This window comes from Panthera pardus, unplaced genomic scaffold, assembly GCF_024362965.1.
Source record: "Panthera pardus isolate Hobbes unplaced genomic scaffold, ASM2436296v1 HiC_scaffold_12, whole genome shotgun sequence".
Taxonomy (NCBI): domain Eukaryota; kingdom Metazoa; phylum Chordata; class Mammalia; order Carnivora; family Felidae; genus Panthera; species Panthera pardus.
In genome coordinates this window covers 53,428,082-53,449,819 of record NW_026526677.1, presented here as the reverse complement: position 1 = coordinate 53,449,819, position 21,738 = coordinate 53,428,082, and the positions used below count along the sequence as shown (strand labels likewise).

At 40.7% G+C, this 21,738-nt stretch overlaps 2 protein-coding genes across 2 annotated transcripts; one reads left to right on the top strand and one right to left on the bottom strand.

The window, feature by feature from the left end:
- Window positions 1-2,053: 2,053 nt before the first annotated feature.
- On the bottom strand, window positions 2,054-3,000 carry LOC109259986 (olfactory receptor 52H1-like). The gene is given in 2 exon segments (XM_019437981.2): window positions 2,054-2,805; window positions 2,808-3,000. Coding segments are annotated over 2 exon segments (942 nt in total). The 5' UTR covers window positions 2,998-3,000.
- An 11,046-nt stretch (window positions 3,001-14,046) lies between these two features.
- Window positions 14,047-15,266, top strand: LOC109259985 (olfactory receptor 52B6). Its single transcript, XM_019437980.2, is given in 1 exon segment — window positions 14,047-15,266. A coding segment is annotated over 1 exon segment (981 nt). The 5' UTR covers window positions 14,047-14,070; the 3' UTR covers window positions 15,052-15,266.
- The last annotated feature ends 6,472 nt before the right edge of the window (window positions 15,267-21,738 follow it).

The window sequence follows — 21,738 nt, the reverse complement described above, 5'->3', positions numbered from 1 at the left end:
ATGCTGAGCATATTATTTAACTTTTTTATTAAGGTAAGATTCACATCACATAAAATTCTCCATCTCAACCATTTACAGTGTGTCATTTAGTGACTTTTAGTGCATTTACAATGTTTGCAAGCATCACCACCATCTAATTCCAGAACATTTTTATCACCCTGAACAGAAATCACGTTCTCACTAAGAAGTTCCTCTTTATTTCACCTTCCCTCAGTCACCTCGCCACTACTAACTGACTTTCTGTCTCTATGGATTTGGCTATTCTGGACTTTTGACATAAATGGAATCATCTGATACAGAAGTAGTCTTCTGTGTCTGGCTACTTTCACTTTGCATAGTGTTTTCAAGGTTCATCTGTGTTATATTATGTATCACAACTTCATTCCCTTTTATGACTGACAAAGGCCCCATTGTTCAGATTGAATGCATTTGTTTTATCCATTCATCAGTTGATATGCATTTGATATGAGTTGTTTCCATTTTGGGGGCTAATGTAAATAATGCCACTATAACATTTATTTACAAGTTTTGGGTTGAACATCTGTTTTCAATTCTTTTTGGTTTATGCTGAAGAGTAGGAATGGTTCATTTGATAATTCTACATTTATCTTTTTGAGGAACTGCCAATCTGTATTCTACAGAGGCTACACCATTTTACATTCTCACTAGCAATGAATTAGGGTTCCAATTTCTCCGCATCCTCACCAACATGTTATTTCTCATTTTTAAGAAATTACAGTCATCCTGGTGGGTGTGAAATAGAACAATAAGAAGGAATTGAAAAATTATTTCCTTTCACTCCCTTTCCTACCCAAGTTCAAGCTCAGCTTCAGATTCCAGAGGAAATAGTATGTGTGGAAGTCCAGAAGGAAGAATAGAGTTTGAAAAAGCATAAGACACACAGGGTGATTATAGCATGAGGCGGATGTAAGGAGGAAAGGGGAGAGGAAAGGGGAGAGGAAAGGGGAGAGGTGGTCAGCGAACACCATGCAAAAACTGGTTAGCACCAACAATGTTGTAAAAGGCTTTGAAGATATATTAGGGCATCTGAGTTTTCTTCCAAGAAAAATGGGCAACCTGAATGATTTTTTTTTTTGAGAGAGAGAGAGAGAAAGCGTGCGCATGCACACTAGAGCATGGGTGGAGGGGGGCGTGAGGGGAGAAAGAGAGAGAGAAGGAGAGAGAGAGAATCCCAAGCAGGCTCTGTGCTGACATGGGCCTTGATCTGTGAGATCATGACCTGAGCCAAAACCAAGAGTTGGTTGCTTAACCCAATGAGTTACCCAGGTGTCCCGTGAATAATTTTTAAGTAGAGGATTGACATAATCTAATTGGGGTTTAGTAAGATCATTCTAGTTTCTGAGTAAAAAATGGATGGGAAAGAGAATAATTTGTAGTTAGCAAATTCCAAATGGGGCTGTTGAAAAGATTCAAGACACACACAGAGAAAGAGGTAATCGTATTTTAATGTGAAACATGTGAGTGAATTTAATGGATATTCAGAAGACATAATCAATAATAAGTGAATTTTGGTTCATGTTTATTGTGAAGTTTCAGTTGGATAACGAGGAGGAGCTACCAAATACAGAGTTGGCTATGTGGGATAGAGAATTGGGAGTAGAGCTTTAGATGTGGGAATTTTCAGAATGCAGATGGTTATTGAATTTATGAGCTTACTGAGTGGTAAACAACCTGTGAACAAAGTACTATTTTTTCTTTTCTTTCCTTTTCAAAATGTATTTAAAGAGGACATTGAAACAGGATAAAAGGACCAAAGGAAGTGTAAACCTATCTTGCATTTATACTTTTGATCATAGAAAATTAGGATACTTCCATCTGATGTCTGCCATTTTCTAGGGACTTGAAAAATCCTTACCTTTCTTACTGTAATTCTACCAATGATTTTCTCCAACAGAATTAAGGTCTTGAAATTCATGGGAATTGAATCCGTATTGGAGGGCTTCCTGCTACTGATTTACATAAGAAATTCTATTAAATCAATATGATTACTTGACTTTTCATAATTTTTTCTCTCCATGTTCTCAGCCCAGAGTCACTTCATCCCTTTAGGAAAGAGTAGGAGGATGACCTTGTCCCTGATCTGCTTGGTTTTTACACCATAAATGATGGGATTGAGTGCAGGAGGGATTGCCACATAGAGGTTGGCAAACATGATGTGAAAGGTGCGAGAGATATTGTGTCCGAAGCGATGAGTGAGGACAGAGAACATGGCTGGTGTGTAGAATATGAGAATGACACAGACATGGGAACCGCAGGTGCTGAGGGCTTTCTGGCGGGCATCTCTGGATGGAAGATGGAAAACAGCATGAAGGATGAGAGCATAGGAAATACCAATGAGGACCAGGTCTGAGATAATAGTCATCACAGGCACAGCAAAACCATACCAGATGTTGATGGAGATGTCAGCACAGGCGAGTCGGGCAACCCCTATATGTTCACAGTATGTGTGAGGGATGATATGTGACTTGCAGAAGGGCAAACGCTTCACCAGGAAAACAACAGGCAAAATGACACCAAAGCTCCGACCCACAATGCCCACCATGATCTTGACAATTGTCCTTGGTGTCAAAACACTTGTGTATCTCAAAGGGCAGCAAATGGCCATGTAACGGTCAAATGCCATGCCCAACAAAATGGCGGAGTCCAGAAAAAAGCTGAAGTGAAGAAAGAACAACTGGGTAAGGCAACCAGGAAAAGTGATTTTCTGAGCTTTCAACCAGAATATGCCAAGTGTTTTGGGGACACACGTGGTGCACAATACGAGGTCTGCAGAGGCCAACATGGAAAGAAGAACATGGGTTCGTGGAGGCTGTGGTCCACAGTGATGAGGTAAAGAAGGATGCCATTACCAGCAAGGGCCACCAGATAGATAGTGAAGAAAGGAATCCCAATCCAGATGTGGAATTGCTCCAGCCCTGGGATCCCCACCAAAATGAAAGAACCTGGATTGAAACTTGTCAGATTCAATGTGGCCATCGTGGTAACTGTAATTCCTTGAAGACAAAATGTAATTTTTTTTCCTAGAACTGAGTGGCCATAAATTCCCTTTAAGTCTTTTCCAGAACTAAAATCCTTTCATTCCCAACACATAACAAACACTAAGGCAAACACAACCTACTTCTTGTCACAATCTCTGTAGCATTTACCAAAGGCTGCCAAGAGACATCAACTAAATCAATAATTCCCTATCTATAGACATTACCATAACGGTATTGTTACTATATTGGGACTATGTCCCACCAGATCCATGACCTGGGATCATTACTGGCCCCTTGTTGTCAACTAAAGTTCCAAGTTCAGTCTGAAATTTCTCAAAGCTGTAAGTATTGAGTATCCTACCTGGCATAAGTCTCAGTAACATCTTACTGAGATATCCATTCAAAGAAATAACAGGGGTCAGGTGCGAATTAGCAAATCTGCATTCCTTATTGCCAGTGCATCATTAGGACTCTGGCAAACCAGCCTACTACTGCCTATTTGCCCCACTTCTTCAATATCTGGAGGAAAATTTTCACCTAAATATTCTTCGGTCAATTCAACAATTCTCCACAACCCATTATTTTTTCACCTGCCAACTTCCTGACCAGCTACCTTATTCTTTCATCACATCATTCTCCCACCACTGGAGCATGGTGATCTGAGTGTTGACTGGGGCTCTTCTTTCTCTTTCAGTCCCTGTGTCTCATCTGCCAGCTCTTCTGATCCTCTTTAAAATCCCTGTTTGATCTGCCTACTCCACTTCTTCTCCACTTCCTCACCTAATCGCTTCAAATCATTAATCATTAATCGCTTATTGGAGCCATGCAATAAGACATCCATTCCATTCTTTCAGTATCTTGCAAGCGTTTTTCTTTATCTCATGCTGCCAGATTTCTCTCTTAAAATATGAAATTATTAAGACACTCACAACCTTATTTAAAAATTTGTAACTGCCATTACACCTACAGAATATATTTTATCTCCTGCTTGGGAGGCAATAGTTTCCTTTCATATTTTAGTTCTACCTATGTGAATGTGTCTCTCATTCTTCCCTACAAGGCATCCATATAGGCTTCCATAGATTTCTCCATCATTCCTACATCTCATTGCTTGGATTGCTGCCTTTTCTATCAGTGCAATATTGTCTTCTCTCAACATGTGTAAATTCTATTCCTTGCTCCTGATCCTTACAAGCACTAATGTCTCCAGGAAACCTTCTCCAGTAATCCTAAACCATGCAGTCCATTCCCCTGCTTAAAATCACAGCTCTTAATCATTTTACCAAAAAAAAATCAGATGGCTGTATTGAATTTTACATGATTTTCCTGGATTCTCTTTCCTAGATATATGAGCATCTTCTGTTAATGATTGGGAATCCCTCTCGAAGACAAATTTTCTGTTCTCATGTTTCTCTTCCAGAGTAAAAGAAGGCAAGATTTCACATAGAATAACCATTCATACAATCTAAGGAATAAAACTGTTATTCCATTGTTTACTTATTTTTTCACTGTGTCCTCTTTGGGCCAGAAAGTATTGAATATATATATCTGTGTACACACACACACACACACACACACACACACACATACAAATATCCTTGGCTTATTTTTGCTTCCACCATCTTCAAAGACAATAAAAGTGAATTGAGTGTTTTTTTTCAAATCTCATTCTAACCTCTGTAGTCACATCTCTGTCTCTCTCTACAAACTTTTCTGTCTCCCTCTTCTACTTATAAGACCACTGCAATTACATCAGACTCACTCAGATAATCCAGTATAATATCCCTATTTTAAAGTCAAGTGATTAGCAACCATAAATCTCCTTTGACATATAAATAACTTACGAGCAGGTTCTAGGGGTTAGGGTATGCATATCTTTGCAGGGCCATTCATTAATCTAGCTACCATAACCTTTTTCTGGATCTTCCCCATCTGTCTCCCCAAGACCCCTATCACAATTACCACATTCAGATAATACTCACAGACACCTTATTCTGATGTTAGAAAACCAATAAAGGGCTTGAAGAGGATAAGTTCAAGATGAGAACAGAAAGGTGCAGGAGGTAACACCATTGGGGAGGACATGTAAAAAGAAAGAAGCATACCTAGATGAGAGGTGAGGGATGGGAACAAAGAAATTTAATTCCGCCCAGGAAAGACAGACACACCTGCACAGCATAACTTTTTATTTCTCATTGTTTTTCTCAGGGGATGGAAAGACTTCAAAATGAGGGCTCTGAAATATAGGGAGACTCCAGGGACTCCAGTCAACAGTGAATACTATTAGGATTAGTGCGTAAATGTTTACATTAATATTTTCCTGATCTAGAAATGACATCATATATAAACATGCTTTGATTCAGAGTTTTAGATAGAGAGGAGAAACCAGGAAGTGCTAGAATTCCTGTGTAGACTAGTCATTCACAGATCATCAAAAAATAATTTTTGAAAGAAAAAACAAATTAAAGTAACTAGGCTCCTGGTTCTGACTGGGGAGAATGGTGTGATAATAACCCTTTAAATTCTGGATCCCAAATGTTTATGTGAATGTTTGGAGAAAAGACAGTAGACTGGTTAGGGATGTGGGTAAGTTCTGATCATATGCTTGTAGATATAAACATCACCTTTTAGCCCATTGGATAGGGCTTTCCGGTTTCTAGTTGTAACTGCATCGAGGTACTTCTTAGACTGAAGAAATTCTGACTTCTGAGCAAGAAGAGTTAAACTTTTGCATAAACCACTTCCTCAGGTCATTGCAGACTATTCAATGTTTACCATAGGGCTGGAGATGTATCATTAATGTTCAGAGGCTTATGGCAGAAACCTTAAAGTTCTTCTTGAAACAGCTTTCTCTCACTTCCCTTGTTTTCTTTCATTTTATTGATTCTATTAAATGCATCGCTAAAAAGAACTACTTCTAGTCTTAGTGTCTTACACCTTTCACATTTGAATTGTCTTGTGTAACAGTATAATAAACATATAGGGAAGAGCAAGCTTTGCATACTACAGAAAGAGCTGAAGTTACATTGTAATTTTGTGGTGCTAACTAAGCTCTCCATTTCACTGAATCAGATAAAAATAACAAGTTCAGAATACCTTCAGGGAAAATAGACCAGCTATTAAAGGTTGTAAAGCTGGGTGTATCAACTGTGGCACAGAAAAATGGGTAAAGTAACTTCCTGCTTCCCTAAAAATATACTCTTTTGTCTCTGCTATGTCCCCGAGTTCTTGCAGATCTCTCGGCAACTTACATGAAATTGACTTTCTCTCATCTCAACCAGTCAGAGTGGAAATTCTGTAGCAAAAAATCAAATTGAGCACACAGGGACACCAATCTGGTTCATTCCAACAATATAGGAAAAGAAATTTAACATTTTAAATTAAAAACACATGGTATACATAAAAACTCCATTTAAAAAATCAAAGTAAAATAGTAACACATTGAAACATTTTAAAACTATACTGCTGTATCCAAGAAGAGCCTAAGGGAGACATGACAACTCAATATAATGAGGTTTCCTGGACAGGACTCTGGGTCAGAAAAAGGACATCAATTAAATCTAGAGAAATCTACTATGGCTGTTTGTACTAAATTCTCCTTTGTCTCTGACCTAGGATTCCTGTGTCTTCCACCAGCCACCATGAAATGAATAACTTGTTAGTTTGCAAGTAGAAGAAAATTTCATACTCCTCACAGTTCTTGACACAGACAATTTGGGATATAAAATAAATATACTCTGAGTGGAAAAACAGGTAAACAAAATATCCCTAAGAAACAGTGACTCACAGACATAAAAACTATCTTTACTATTGTCTGTCCTCTTTATTAAGCCATCAATATTATAATTCTTTGGAACAAACAAATGTAATTATAAAATGACTTGTTGAAAATGGAGCAGATATATACCATTCTAGAATGCTATATCATGATAAGTAGTGTTGAGTTACAGCTCTTACTTTTTTTTTTAATTTTTAAAAATGTTTATTTATTTATTTTGAGAGAGAGAGAGAAAGAGCAGGGGAGGGGCAGAGAGAGAGGGAGAGAGAGAATCCCAAGCAGGCTCCACACAGTTGGCACAAGCCTGATGCGGGACTCAAACTCATGAACACTGAGATCATGACCTGAGCCAAAACCAAGAGTCTGATGCTCAACTGACTGGGCCACCCAGGTGCCCCTTGAGTTACAACTCTTTCTAATAAACATGAGTTACTTCCTGAACTTACAAAACATGTAGTAAATGCTCAAAAAATGTTTATTATTATTGGCTCTTGTATATAATAAAGAATATATATGTATGTATATACAGGATACATATACATATATGTACATACACATACGTGTACACATATGTACATACATGTTTGTACATATACGTATATGTATATACAGGCTTTTGCCACTTTTATTCAACAGTGTACTGGAGGTCTTAGCCAAGGAAATTAGGCAAAAATAAAAAATAAAAGGCATCTAGATTGGAAGAGAATAAGTAAAACTATCTCAATTTATAGAGGACCTGACCTTGATATAGAAATTCCTAAGGAATCCACTAAAAATAATTATTAGAACTAGCAAATGAGTTTATCAAGGTTGCAGGTCAATATACAATATTTAAGATCAATATACAAAATTGTTTATATTTCTATTCATTTGTAATGAACAATCTAATAACAAATTAGAAAAATGATTCAATTTATAAGAACATCATAAAGAATAAAATACTTAGGAAGAAGTTGAAGAAGTATAAATTTTATACTCTGAGAGATAGAAAATATTGTTGAAAAAAATTAAAGGAGATCTAAATAAATGGGAAAATTTCCCATGTTCAGGGATGGAAAACTCAACACTGTGAAGATGACAATACTTCCTAAACTGATCTGCAGATTCAACTCAATCCCTACCAGAATCACAGCAGAATTCTTCACAGAAATTAGCAAACTAGGGGCACCTGGGTGGTTCATCAATTGGACGTCGGACTTCAGCTCAGGTCATGATCTCACGGATTGTGCATTTAAGCCCCGCATCGGGCTCCTTGCTGGCGGTGCATAGCCTGCTTGGGATTCTCTCTCCCTATCTTTCTGCCCCTCCCCAGCTTGCACTTTTTCTCTCTCTCAAAATAAATAAATAAACAAACAAACAAAAAAAGAAAATTAACAAACTGATTCTAAAATCCATATGGAGTCACAAGGGATGCAGAAGACTCAAATCAACTCTAAAAGAGTAAAATAGGACTTGTACTTCCTGACTTTAATTTTTTTTTAATGTTTCATTTATTTTTGAGACAGAGAGAGACAGAGCATGAGCAGGGGAGGAGCAGAGAGAGAAGGAGACACAGAATGCGAAGCAGGCTCCAGGCTCTGAGCTGTCAGCACAGAGCCCCACGCTGGGCTCGAACTCTCAAACTGTGAGATCATGACCTGAGCCGGAGTCTGATGCTTAACAGACTGAGCCACCCAGGCGCCCCTCATACTTCCTGGCTTTAAAACTTGTTATAAAGCCATAGTGATCAAGAACATGTGGTGCTAGCACAAGAATAGGCAATTCAATCAATGGAAACTTCTAAAGGTCTTTCACATTCATTGTCTCAGTTGGCACTTTAAAAAGTCATAAACACACATGGACACACACATGTGTGCACACCACATCCATTTCAGTCCCAGCTGCAATCTGACACTTTGTGAAGCCTCCCCTAACTTTACCAGGCAGAATTATTCTTCTGGCCTCTGGATTCCATAGCACTTTGTATCACTACTTTATGGTAATTACTAGTACCCGCTCATGGTAAGAGGACATGATTCCCTTACCTATTTACCTGAAATGCTTACCAAAAAAGGGATCGATCTTGTCAAATTGTTGAATGAGCAAGACTAGGGACAAGGATTCCTATATATCCTTTCCTTCCTGATGCCATATGAGTGCAATAGATTTTTAGGGGCAGTGAAGGAGTGAAAAGAGAGTGAAGGTTAAAAAGACACAGAGATTTGAAGACAGACACTAGGCAGATAATGAATGAAAGAAGCCCAAGAGGAAAATGCCTTAGGGAAGACAAAATGATGAGAGGAAGAGAGAAGAGAGAGGGGGGTTGAAGGCATGGAGGAGAATGAGTATTGAAGCAGGAAATGCAAAAACAGGTTCAAAGGAAACTCTCATGCTAAGAGCCTCTGAGTTGGTGCTGACCACCACTGCCCACTCCCTAAGATGCTCAGTGTCTATCAATAGATTTCTTCTCTCTGGCTCTATGCCAGAGCATATCCTTGCCTGCCTTAGATCCTTGTGTTGAACAGAAGCATATTGGCCCAGATGGCAGGGAAGGGATTTGAAACTAAGGGAGGAAAGGGGACACCAAGGGAGGAGAATCCCCATTCCCAAAGGAGAAGAGGAAATAAACACCATATGGAACAAGGCCCAAGATTCAACTCTATATATGGAGGAAGTTGAGCTGTGTATGAAATGTTGACTTGAGAAACTGTGATTCTGAGAAGGAGGCCTCAGGGAGGTAAGTGTGGGTCACACATTTTCAGGATGGAGAAGAGGTGACTAATATGGAGGAATGGATGGGAAATGGGTACAAGATAAGTAGACAGCTTTGTAGAAACGTTCAAGGAGAAGTGATGGGTGAAGAGGAAGAATGGGCTAGGTCACTTTGTTCTCCTGTGGAGTGAGATGGGGGAAGAGCAGTTTGAAGGGTCACTTTACAGGTGAGGATGTGAGACTAATGAGCAAATAGTCCTTGGCTGGTAAGGAGGATGCAAGAATCATAAATGACACACAACTCTATCCTCAGACATTGAGAAACAATGGGGGAAATGTTATTTTATTGCAGGTGTAGGGGGAGGGGGAGCATTTATAAAGGATAACATTCCGGGGCGCCTGGGTGGCTCAGTTGGTTGGGCATCAGATTTCAGCCCAGGTCACGATCTCGTGGTTCATGAGTTCAAGCCCCGCATCAGGCTCTGTGCTGACAGCTCACACAGCACAGATTCTGTGTCTCCCCCTCTCTCTGCCCCTCCCCTGCTCATTCTCTGTCTCTCCCTCTCTCTCAAAAATAAATAAACATTAAAAAAAATTAAAAAAAAAAGGATAACATTCCTGAATGGAACAGTCAGGTAAAGGATTCAAAAACAAGTGGGAGTACAAATTCATTGGAATAGAAGGAACACGTTTTTTGGTGATTTCCCCAAAGCACAGAGAAGCAAGAATGAGAGGGCAAGAGAACTGGGCATACAAGCAGCGGAGGGTCTGAAAACAGGAGCTGCCGGAGAAAAAACCTAAAGTGGGGCTTTTGGGGATGCTACCCAGCTTGGGGGTGCAGGAACATCAAGGGTGCCTGAACTGGAGTGAAAACACAAGTCCCATGGATTAGCGATAGGGAGGTGCTGTCAACAAAGGCTGCCTTGGAAGCTGACTATCTAGGAGGAGAACCGGAACTGGAGAAGCAAAGTTTGCATAGGGGCCAACGTGACCCACAGAGGTGGGAGCAGGTGGCGGAGGATGCACGTGGTGAGTGATGTGGAAAGCATGAGTGCAAAAGGCACAGGACAAGAAGAGGGTGTGAGAACAGAGGATCTGTGATTACAAACCCATGATTTTTATGGCATGAGTGTGTGTCCCTGACAGTGTGAACTTATACGGCTGTGTGGGTAGAAACCTACCTATTCTCTCATTTTTGTTAGCATTCACTACATGTCAACTCTATCCCAGACACCAGTGGATAAGACGCAGCCCCGACCCTGAAGGAGCTTCACAATATATTAGGGCTGAAAATACTTCAATGTGATAAGTGGAGAGAGAGGTAATTGCAGGGGAACATAGGTGCACAGAAGAAGCACATAGCCCAGCCTTGAGGGATGAAGAAAGTCTTCCTGAATGAGAAATATAAACTGGGTAAATAAAAGTGAGGAAGGAGATAGAGGAAGCAAATTGTAAACTCAGAGGCATGCATTTGATCCAGTATTAGAAGAGCAAGTGGGCAAGTTATTTGTGAGAATCATTCAGGCAGAAGGAAATTAGTATCTGTAATCAAGTAAGTACCATGCTCAAAATTATCTGTAGGAAACATAACTTATGCATAGAATCTGGCTTAGATAGTGGAAGGACTGCAGACTAGTTGGGGCGAGGATGGGGGTAAGTGGATCTGAAGCCTGGAAAACAATATGGATGGCAGATATAGATTTGGGAAGTACTAGCATAGGTGGGCTAAATGAAGCTAAGGCAGTGGACCCGATTAGCCAGGGGAAACGGGCAGTAAGGAGAGGTTAGAGACACCTGATAGCAAATACCTGACAGCAAATCCTGCTGGGACAGAATCACCCTTAATATGGACTGGAAACGAAGATCAGGAGACTGGAAAAGCACCAGGGGAGGGTAGAGACGTCAAAGCCCAAAGAGATGTGTATGGAAGGACTGACTTTGAATATTTATTTTTGAGAGACAGAGAGAGACAGAGCATGAGTATGGGAGGGACAGAGAGAAAGGGAAACACAGAATCCAAAGCAGGCTCCAGGTTCTGAGCTGTCACCACAGAGCCCAACGTGGGGCTCGAACTCATGAACTGCTGCGTCTTATTCACTGGTGTCTGGGATAGAGTTGATATGTAGTGAATACTAACAAAAATGAGAGAATAGGAAGGTTTCCACTCACACTCACACCTGAGCCAAAGTCAGACGCTTAACCGATTGAGCCACCCAGGCGTCGCTGGAAGGACTGACTTTGGAAAAAAGGAAGAAAGACGCAACAGTAAGTAGTGGGACAGATTAGTAGAATAAGATATTTTTATGACAGCTGTTGTTATTTTTTGTTTGTTTTCAAGGTTATAAAGATTTGAATGTTTATAAATGCAAAAGATCTAAGAAGGAAGATCCAAGAATTTAGGAGAAACTGAAGATATAGAAGAGAGGGGATACATTGGCAGAACAAAGTCCCTGAGGAGGTAGGAAAGAGGGGATTCAGAGGATAGATGGGGAAATTATCCTTTTAGACATACATACACAGTTACACGCATATGCACATATGTATATATGCACATGTACAAGTATACAGGTGTGTGTATTTATCCATCTGGTTTTAAAAATAATTTAAGACCACACACACAAAAAGTAACTATGGGAGGTGCTGGATAATAAGTTAATTAACTTGATTGTGGCAATAATTTGACAATGTACACTTTGAATATATACAATTTTTACTTGCCTATTATTCAAATAAGTTAAAATTTAAAAAGCAAACTATAGATTTATTTTGAGAAAGCTGATGTCTTAACAATCACTTGGGTCCTCTGACTTGTATACATGGTGTACATCTCCATCTTTTTATGTTCTAAAAAATCTCAGCAGTAGTTTGCAGCTCTCAGTGTAGGGGCTTTGCAAACTTCAGTTACATTTATTTTTAAGTATGTGGTTTGTTAACATACATTTTGTATGCTTTTATGTTTATATTGTAATGGAACTTTTAAAATTTAATTTTCCAGTTGTTTGCTGCCAGCATAGAAAGTCACAATTGATTTATATTATCTCTAAATAAATCAGTAAAATAACTTGAAGGGGCTTTTTTATACCTAAGTGAAGTAAAATGTATTCCAGCTCTAACAAAGGAATCGTTGAAGCACAGGAAAAACAGTCACACGGCTTTCTCTAAAACTGGAGGAAATGAGAGGAGAATGGGTGCAGAGATAAGTCTGTAAGAGTGGAATAATTGTATGAGGAGTTGGCTCCCGACAAAGTTGAGGTCTGGGTTATACAGGAGGAAAGTTCAGTTGATAGAAGAATAGGAATTTGGGCAGTGGGGTTCCTTCTGCCCAAGGAACGTTCGTTGTGAGAACGTTGGAGAGGGCTGAGGGGTCAAGTGGCTTAATTCGTAGCACCGACTGTATGGTCCTGTCATTTTCTCCACATCCTGACCATGTGAGCTGAGGATCACACTGGTTAGATGCAGCAGAAGTCTAGGCATTTCCAGGGAGAATGCTGCAAAACCAGTCGGAACTGAGAAGCTATTGATCCCGGAAGATGGGATGGGCATCTGGACCAGACACGGAGGAAAGGGAAAAAGTCTTGTATCAGTGGCTCGGAAACTTTAGCATGAGTCAGAGTCACCTGGTGGCCTCGCTAAAAAGTAGATTGCTGCCTCGAAGCCCAGGTTCTGACTCATGAGATTTGTGGTAGGGTTCAAGAATCTGCAAGTTCCCTAATGATGCTGGTGATGCTGATCAGAGGACCTCACCTTCTGAAGCATCACACCACACCTTCCTTCTTGTTCCTGGTGACTGCATCACACTTCAGAGCCAGATGGGTGATTAAGGAGGCACCACACAGTTTAATAAGGCTTCCAAAGACAAATTCTCATGTGATATGCCAATAGGACAACAATCATGCTCATTTAAAAGATTAGAAAATTGTTTCTTAGAAACCACAGTGAAGTGTCCAAAATTACACAGTGTAATTGACAGAGCAGATCTCTGACCCAGGATTTTTTTTTTGTTTTTTTGCACATAATGTCTAGTGTTCTTTCTAAATGCCACAGCTGCCTTCACCGCCTCCATACTTGTCAGAGCATCAGTGATGGGGGAAAGAGATATAGTGTCTGCAGTGCCCACAGCCCCCAATCCTACTCTTCCACATGGTCTGATAAGAAGAGGTAACTGTTGCTTGGTGGCAGACTGTGGCCCTTCTGTGCAGAGCCTGAGCTTTTGCAGAGTTCATTACAGTTCACATACCTGGAGAGATTATAGAGATTGTTTTGGTGTTCTAGCTATTCCTGTTCTTTTCAGAACCTGTGACACTGTACTGAGTCTGGCAAGGTTTTCGAGCCCCACAAAGCTCTTAGAACTATGTCGAAAACCTCTGAATAAGAACACAGAGCCTTTCTGTGGGCAGGGTCTATAACCGTGCACATCGTGCAGAGCCCGTGTGTAATTGTCTACAGAGAATATGCCTGTGCCGACCCCATAGTGGTTGTAGGACCTGTGTGTACAGACCTTGTGGTTGTTTGCAAGAGTTTGCAACTGTTCACTCTGCTAGTGTGTACAAAGTCTGAAGTTATGTTTCCCCTCTGGCACAGGCGAGGGCTCTGAAGAAAATCATGGCCCTTTCATCTGCCAGGAGCACGGCTGCCGTGAACGACTCTGACACTCGCACGACAGGCTGCCTCCTCACTGGCATCCCTGGGCTGGAGCACCTGCACATCTGGCTCTCCATCCCCTTCTGCGCCATGTATGTAGCCGCCCTGGCAGGCAACGGCATTTTAATTGGTATCGTCCTCTCGCAGCCAAGCCTGCGCGAGCCCATGTACATATTCCTGTCCATGCTGGCCAGTGCAGATATCTTGCTCTCCACTTCCACGATGCCCAAAACACTGGCCAACTTCTGGCTAGGTTCCAGCCACATTTCCTTTGATGGCTGCCTCACCCAAATGTTCTTCATCCACTTCCTCTTTGTGGCCGACTCTGCAGTCCTGCTGGCCATGGCCTTTGACCGCTTTGTGGCCATCTGCTCCCCTCTGCGATATACCACAGTCCTCACGAGCACCGTCATTGGGAAGATCGTCGCTGCCACCCTGACCCGCAGCCTCATCATCATGTTTCCATCCATCTTTCTTCTCAAGCGCCTGCGCTATTGCCGGATCAACATCATTGCACACACTTTTTGTGAGCACATGGGCATCGCCCGTCTCTCTTGTTCTGATATCTCCATCAATGTCTGGTACGGGTTGGCAGCTGCCCTACTCTCCACAGGCCTGGACATCATCCTTATCGCTGTTTCCTACATTCACATCCTCCGAGCTGTCTTCCGCCTCCCTTCTTGAAATGCCCGGTCCAAGGCCCTGAGCACATGTGGCTCCCACGTCTGTGTCATCCTACTCTTCTACATCCCTGCCCTTTTCTCTGTCTTTGCCTACAGGTTCGGTGGGAGACGCATCCCACGCTATGTCCATATCCTCCTGGCCAACCTCTATGTGGTCATCCCGCCTATGCTCAATCCTATTATTTATGGAGCAAGGACCAAGCAGATTTGGGAAGGGGCTAAACAAATGTTTTCACATCTTGCCAAGGAATCTAAATAAGTGTTCTCAACTTGACCTTAACTTAATCCCTTTCTGTATCTATTAATTGATCCTATGTTCACCCTAACCTCATCTCTACGTCTTCCAGTTATCGCTATGCTATTATCATCTATGTCCCAATTAATTCACATACATGCTCTACTCAAACCCACCTTTGATTTCTTTTCTTAGAAATCTACAGTAACAGCCACCCCACCTTCTTCTACCTATTATTCAATATCTTCTGGTCCTCCACCGTCTCAGGAGAAATTGGTTAGGGTAAGGGTGATAAGTTATTTGGAGTTTCCCATCCAAACAGGACTTTTCTCAGTATCCACTTGCATTTTCTCCTTAATGTGTGTATGAGAGATATGTATTATATATTCTATAATATATATTTTATAATACATACAATATGTATAAATATATATTATATATATATATATAGTATAAAAGTGTTTGGTATATAATAAATGCTTGACAAATGATAGCTTTATTTGTATTCTTGCTTTAATTATTATTAATTAATAGCTCATTCAACTCAATTAATAGCTCATTATCTCATAATTAATAAAAAGTTGTCCCGAGACCCAAGCAGATTGCATAATCATACATGAATTTTATTTCTACATAGAGGAATAGGAAAGGGAAAACAAGATTTTAAAAAAATCTAATTTTTATAATAACTGAATTCAACCAAATATAATGTTTAAATATCAAAATTAAATGCCTTTAGAAATTGTTGTAGATGTTGCTTTAATTACATCTGCTCCAGGGGCACCTGGGTGGCTCAGTCAGTTAAACACACAACTCTTGATTTTGGCTCAGGTCATGATCTCAGGATTGTGGGATTGAGTCCTGCACAAGGCTCCACATGGAGACTGCTTGAATTCTCTCTCCACCCATCCTCTCCCCCACTTGTGTGCATGCTCCCACGCTCTCTCTCTCTCTCTCTCTCTCTAAAATAAAAACAAAAATAAACAAGTACACCTACTACAAAACACATATACTTAATCACTGTTTTGCAGATACACTAAATTCATCTCCTCCTCAAATCCCTGGTACCTGTTAATTGGTTGCCTGAAACATCCTCTTCCTATATCTTTTTTATTTTTTGAAAGAGAGAGAGAGACAGAGAGACAGAGAGACAGAGACAGAGAGAGAGAGAGAGAGCACCTGTGCATGCACAAGTAGGGGAAGGGCATAGGGAGAGGGAGGGAGAGAATCTTTAGCAGGCTCCATGCTCATGACCTAAGGCCAAAATCAGGAGTCAAAGGCTTAACCAACTGAGCACTCTGATGATCCACTCTCTTCTTAATCTTTACATTACTCTCCTTTCCTTCAGTTTTCTGTTTATATGTCTCTTCCACAGAGACATCACTATGATCTTCCAATAAAAAATGCCTTCCCCCCTTTTTTTTTCATGGCAAAAAAAAAACCCAAAACCAAAAAAATCACCATAAGGAAAGTCAAAAGCCAATGTCAAACTGGGAAGAAGTATTTTCAAATTATATTACAGATGAATGGTTAATTTTTCCTAATACACAAGGAGCCCATAAAGCGTAGGGGGAAAAAATGATCAAGAGTCTGACGAAAGATGACAAAGTCAGTTGGAATATGCTTAACTATTAATAAGTGAAATGAAATTAAGGCTATAGCCTAGTTACCATTCCTCACCTATCAGATTGGCAATAATGAAAAGGATCAACATCATGTTGGCAAACAATTAAGAAAACAAGCTCTTTCATACATTACTCATGAATATAAAATACAACAGAATTTTTGTGGAATTTGGAAATACCTCAACCTAATTCTCATGCATTTCTCCTTTGATCCAGCAACCACAAAGGAAATTGCTTTCCAGACTTACCTTCACAGATACAAAACAACATGTGCACAAGTTTAGTAATTATGGCAAGTACAATTGCCATAGTATTATACAAACTAATGTATTTGAAAAACTTGAATGAAGTCTGAATCCCTGAGCCCCAATGCCATACCCATATGCTTACTAGGAGTGGAAACTTCCCCAAGTTCCACAAAGGCTTTAAAGCCACTCAGACTTGACTTAGAGAAAGTCACCATATTCAGTACATACCAGCCGTTTGTCACTAGGCAATATGGAACCTCTTTAAATTTCTTTTCCTTCTCTGTAAAAAAGTAGCAACACCTACTGCAGAGTTGTTTTGATTATTTAAGAGATTAGCCTGACAAAACAAAATAAATGGTGTTTTAATGGATATTTTGTTGCTACCAAATTTGTCACTATTATAAATTTTTTAATGTTTATTTTTTGAGTGGGGGGGAAGGTAGAGAGAGAAGGACAGAAGTTCCAAAGTGGGCTCTGTGCTGACAGAGCACCTGGGTGACTCAGTTGGTTAAGCGTCCAACTTCAGCTTAGGTCTTGAATTAAAAACTATATATTTTTAACATTTATTCATTTTTTGAGAGACAGAGAGAGACAGTGTGAGTGAGGGAAGGACAGAGAGAGAGAGAGACAGACAGACAGACAGACAGACAGAATCCAAAGCAGGCTCCAGGCTCTGAGCTGTCAGCACAGAGCCTGCTGTGGGGCTCGAACTCAGGAATCGTGAGATCATGACCTTAGCCAAAGTCGGATGCCTAACCAACTGAGCCACCTAGACACCCCTAGGTCTTGAAATATCAAGAATCATGATAAGAGAATTATGGGGGGGCAGAGACAGAGACAGAAACAAAGAGTCAGGAGCAAGACCAAGAAAGGAAAGAAAATATTCCAAGAAATTGAGTTTTTCTGACAGCTGACTATAAGTCCCAGAATGTCCAGTGAAGAATTTCAAAATTTGGAGAGGGGTGGTATATGGAATCAAAACTAGGGATATCCAGGGCCTTATGGAGATGAGAGTCTGAGCAATGACTTCGAATCATGAGCTTCTTGTATGTGACAAAACAGAGATAAAATGCATAGTGACATTGTTTGTGAAGGTCTCAAAGCAGTGAGTGGTGGTGAGCATCCTGAGGATGGAGGTATGATGGAAAACTAATTGTTGTCTTTTCGGTGGGGGAAGGGCTGGCCTTCTCTGAAGCAGAGGGTCGCTCACTTGATTCTGGGGCATCACTCCAACATTCTACGCCCCTTTTGGACAAAATGGGCTTCAGCTATTCTCCACAAGCCAGTCGAGTTCTCCCAGGCTCCTTTGTGTCTTAAATGCATAATGATGGACTCTGGGACTTCCTAGATGCTTACAAAAATATTTGGATCCTGGGGCGCCTGGATGGCTCAGTCGGTTAAGCGTCCGACTTCCGCTCAGGTCATGATCTCGCGGTGCGTGAGTTCAAGCCCCGCGTCGGGCTCTGTGCTGACAGCTCAGAGCCTGGAGCCTGTTTGCGATTCTGTGTCTCCCTCTCTCTCTCTGACCCTCCCCTGTTGATGCTCTGTCTCTCTCTGTCTCAAAAATAAATAAACGTTTAAAAAAAATATTTGGATCCTAAAAACAATTGGATGTATTGACTCTGTGATATGGGGGAAGGTTAAGCTGTAAAACCAAACTTAATCAATACTTGACTATTAACCATGCTGTTATGCTTCAATTCGACTCTCCTAGTTAATTATTTTGAACATATGGGATGTGGGCATGTTTTTCTTTATTTTTTATTTTTTTATTTTAATATGAAATTTATTGTCAAATTGGTTTCCATACAACACCCAGTGCTCATCCCAACAGGTGTCCTCCTCAGTACCCATCACCCACCCTCCCCTCCCTCCCACCCCCCATCAACCCTCAGATTGATCTAAGTTTTTAAGATGTTTTTCTTTGTGTTAAATCAGGAAGGAAGAATAAACATCCCTGAGGCCGAGGCCTCAACATCACCATCTACTGGCCTCTAGCAATATCCAAGCCCTTTGTATTTGCTGTTCAAGGTCCTATCACAGCTCTTCCTTGCTTGGGATACACATTCCTTCCTCTTTCAATTTTCTGATTGGTATTGCAACATTCCTGAGAAAACCACAGACTGAGAACGACTGGATGTACTTTGAATTCCTCCCTATAGCAGGCTTTTCCTGCTCCTCCCATCGCTTTAAGACACTGCCCCATTCCATTCTTTTCTCTTTTACCCCTCCCCCATCCCCAGAACTTTCCCTAGCTTCTGGTCCTGATCTGTATATGCAAATATAGGTGGGTGAAGCCAGGTGTCCTTCAACCTTCCTACAGAAAGTTTCGCCTCTCTGTCAGACTTCAGCAGTGGACTGTGTCGAGTGGAGAATTGTAGAAATTTTGCAAGTTTACGATGTGATCCAAGCTTGGTGACAGAGCGCAGAAAAGCTGACCTTGGGCCATGAAGTAGCTGTGTAAAGGCTGTTGTCCAGCACACCCTGATACAGAAAACTAAATGGAATGGAAGAGGCAGGCTTGAAGCCCTGAATAAAGGCATGGAGCCACCAGATAAGAAATATTGAAAGGCCCGTGGCCCACTCTTCTCTTTCTTTTCCTGCTCCAAGAAATAAGTCCAGTCTTCCTTCCATCCTTCTTTCCTTCCTTCCTTCCTCCCTTCCCTCCTCACTCCCTCCCTCCTTCCTACTTTCCTTCCTCTCTTGCTTCCTTCCTTCTTTTCTTTCTTCCAATATAAGTAAGAGCTTTACTGAAATATAATTCGCATACCACACAATTCATTTATTTGGAGTGTATAATTCAGTATCTCCTATTGTATTCATAAAACCGTGCCATTGTCACCACAACCGATTTTAGAACATCCCCATTTCCCCTCCTCCCCCAACAAAACCAGTGTCTCTTTTTCTTCCATCCCACCTCCTGGCCCTAGGCAACCACTAAACTACTTTCTTTTTTTACAGATTTATCAATTCTGGACTTTTCACATACTGAATCATACAATATGTGATCCTTTCTATGGTTTCTTTCCCTTAGCAGACTGTTTCCAAAGTTCCTCCATGTTGTTGCATGTATCAGTACTTCATGCCTTTTGATAGCTGAATACCATGCCATTGTATGAATATACTACATTTGTTTACCAATTTATAAATTAATGGGTGTTTGGGTTGTCTCAACTTTTTGGTTGTTATGAATAATGCTGCTATGAACATTCAGATACACGTGTTTGTGTGGAATTATGTTTTCATTATCTTAGGTATATACCTAAAAGAATTGCTGAGTCATACGGTAGCTATATTTATCCTTTTGAGGAACTGTCAGCCTGCTTTCCAAGTGACTATGCCATATTACATTTCCTCTTGCAGTGTATGATGGTCCCAATTTCTTCACAGAATCGACAAAACTTGTTATTTGTCTTTTCAACTCTAGCCCTCTAAGTGGTGTGAAATAGTATCTTATTGTGGCTCTGAATTGTATGTCCCTAATGGCTAATGGTGGTAAGCCCTGTTTCTTATAAGTCCCCAGCTAGTTTTCATCTATACTCCTGGGAATGGGACTACAATGTTAGAAAGATTAATGAATAAAATATGTTAAAGTGAATCCAATTCATTTAGGATAGTAGATGCCTTATACTTAGACTTATGTTCTAGTTTTCTGGGAGCCATGCTTCCGTCCTCATCTCTTAAACAAGATTATAATCTCTTGCCCATTGTATTTCCCCAAGTTGTCATGAATGTTGAATAATGGCTTAAAAGTATTTGGTAAAATAAAATGTATGATACAAACATGGAGGAAGAAAAATGATGAGATTTTGCTCACAAAAGTGGCCTTTCCAGCTAGATGAGACCAGATATTTGTACAGCAAAAGCAGTATTCTAGGCATACTCAGTGTGGTGTAGAACTGTGGTATAGAAATCACCATATTCCTGTGCTTGTTCAAGTAAATTTCTAGGTCCCTGTGTAGGATGCTAAGGGACTACAGGAGAGGTCATGGTTGATTGCCCAAGAAAGAAGACAGCTCTGGCTCCCAGCCTCTTCCCTACCTAAAAGGAGATACCTCTTTCTCCACTCTCTCCCTATGTCAGACACAGAGATAACTGATAGACTCTACTAGAAGACCATTATATAAGTCTGTCCTCATTTTGCTTCTTAAAGTCTCTGGATACAAGTGTAGAACATCTTGCTGACATGGAATGCAGCAGTGTGTTCTACAGTTCAAGTTGTCCTGGGTCTTTCCCATAGTCCAGAGGAACATAGAATCTTTGGCTCCTGAACTAAAGCCAAAGCTTCATAGAGGACAAATTGCCTGGCAATTCAAGTGAGTATGGAAAGAGCTAAAAGCAGTCAGAGAAGGATCTTTTAACTCAAGTGACCTCAACCCCACAGGAGAGGCTTTTACAGTAAGCATGGAAACTAAACATGGAAAAACGCTAGAAATTCCAGCATCTAGGGTATGGGTATTGTATGGTCTGAGGGCCAGACGGGTTCTTCCCTCCACAATGATGGAAAGCACAAGTTACAATGCTACAAGTCCCAGAAGCGATTCAGAATTTGAAGAGGCAAATGAGCACCCAACGATGAGATCAACAGGTAAAGTATGGCTCAGACCAATAACCAAGTCTGCAGTGATAAAAATAATGTAAGGACACAGGAATCTGGGAGAATTACTAATCCTGAGACTCCTTTTACTCTACATTCCCCCACTGACTTTGAGATCTTGACAAATTCTCCTACCACAGACATCTGTCCATTCCTGCTGATCGTGACTCCTTGGTAGCCAGATCAGTGACCTGTATCTGCTAAGTGCTCAATATCCCATCTTCTTTGCCCTGTGATTCTC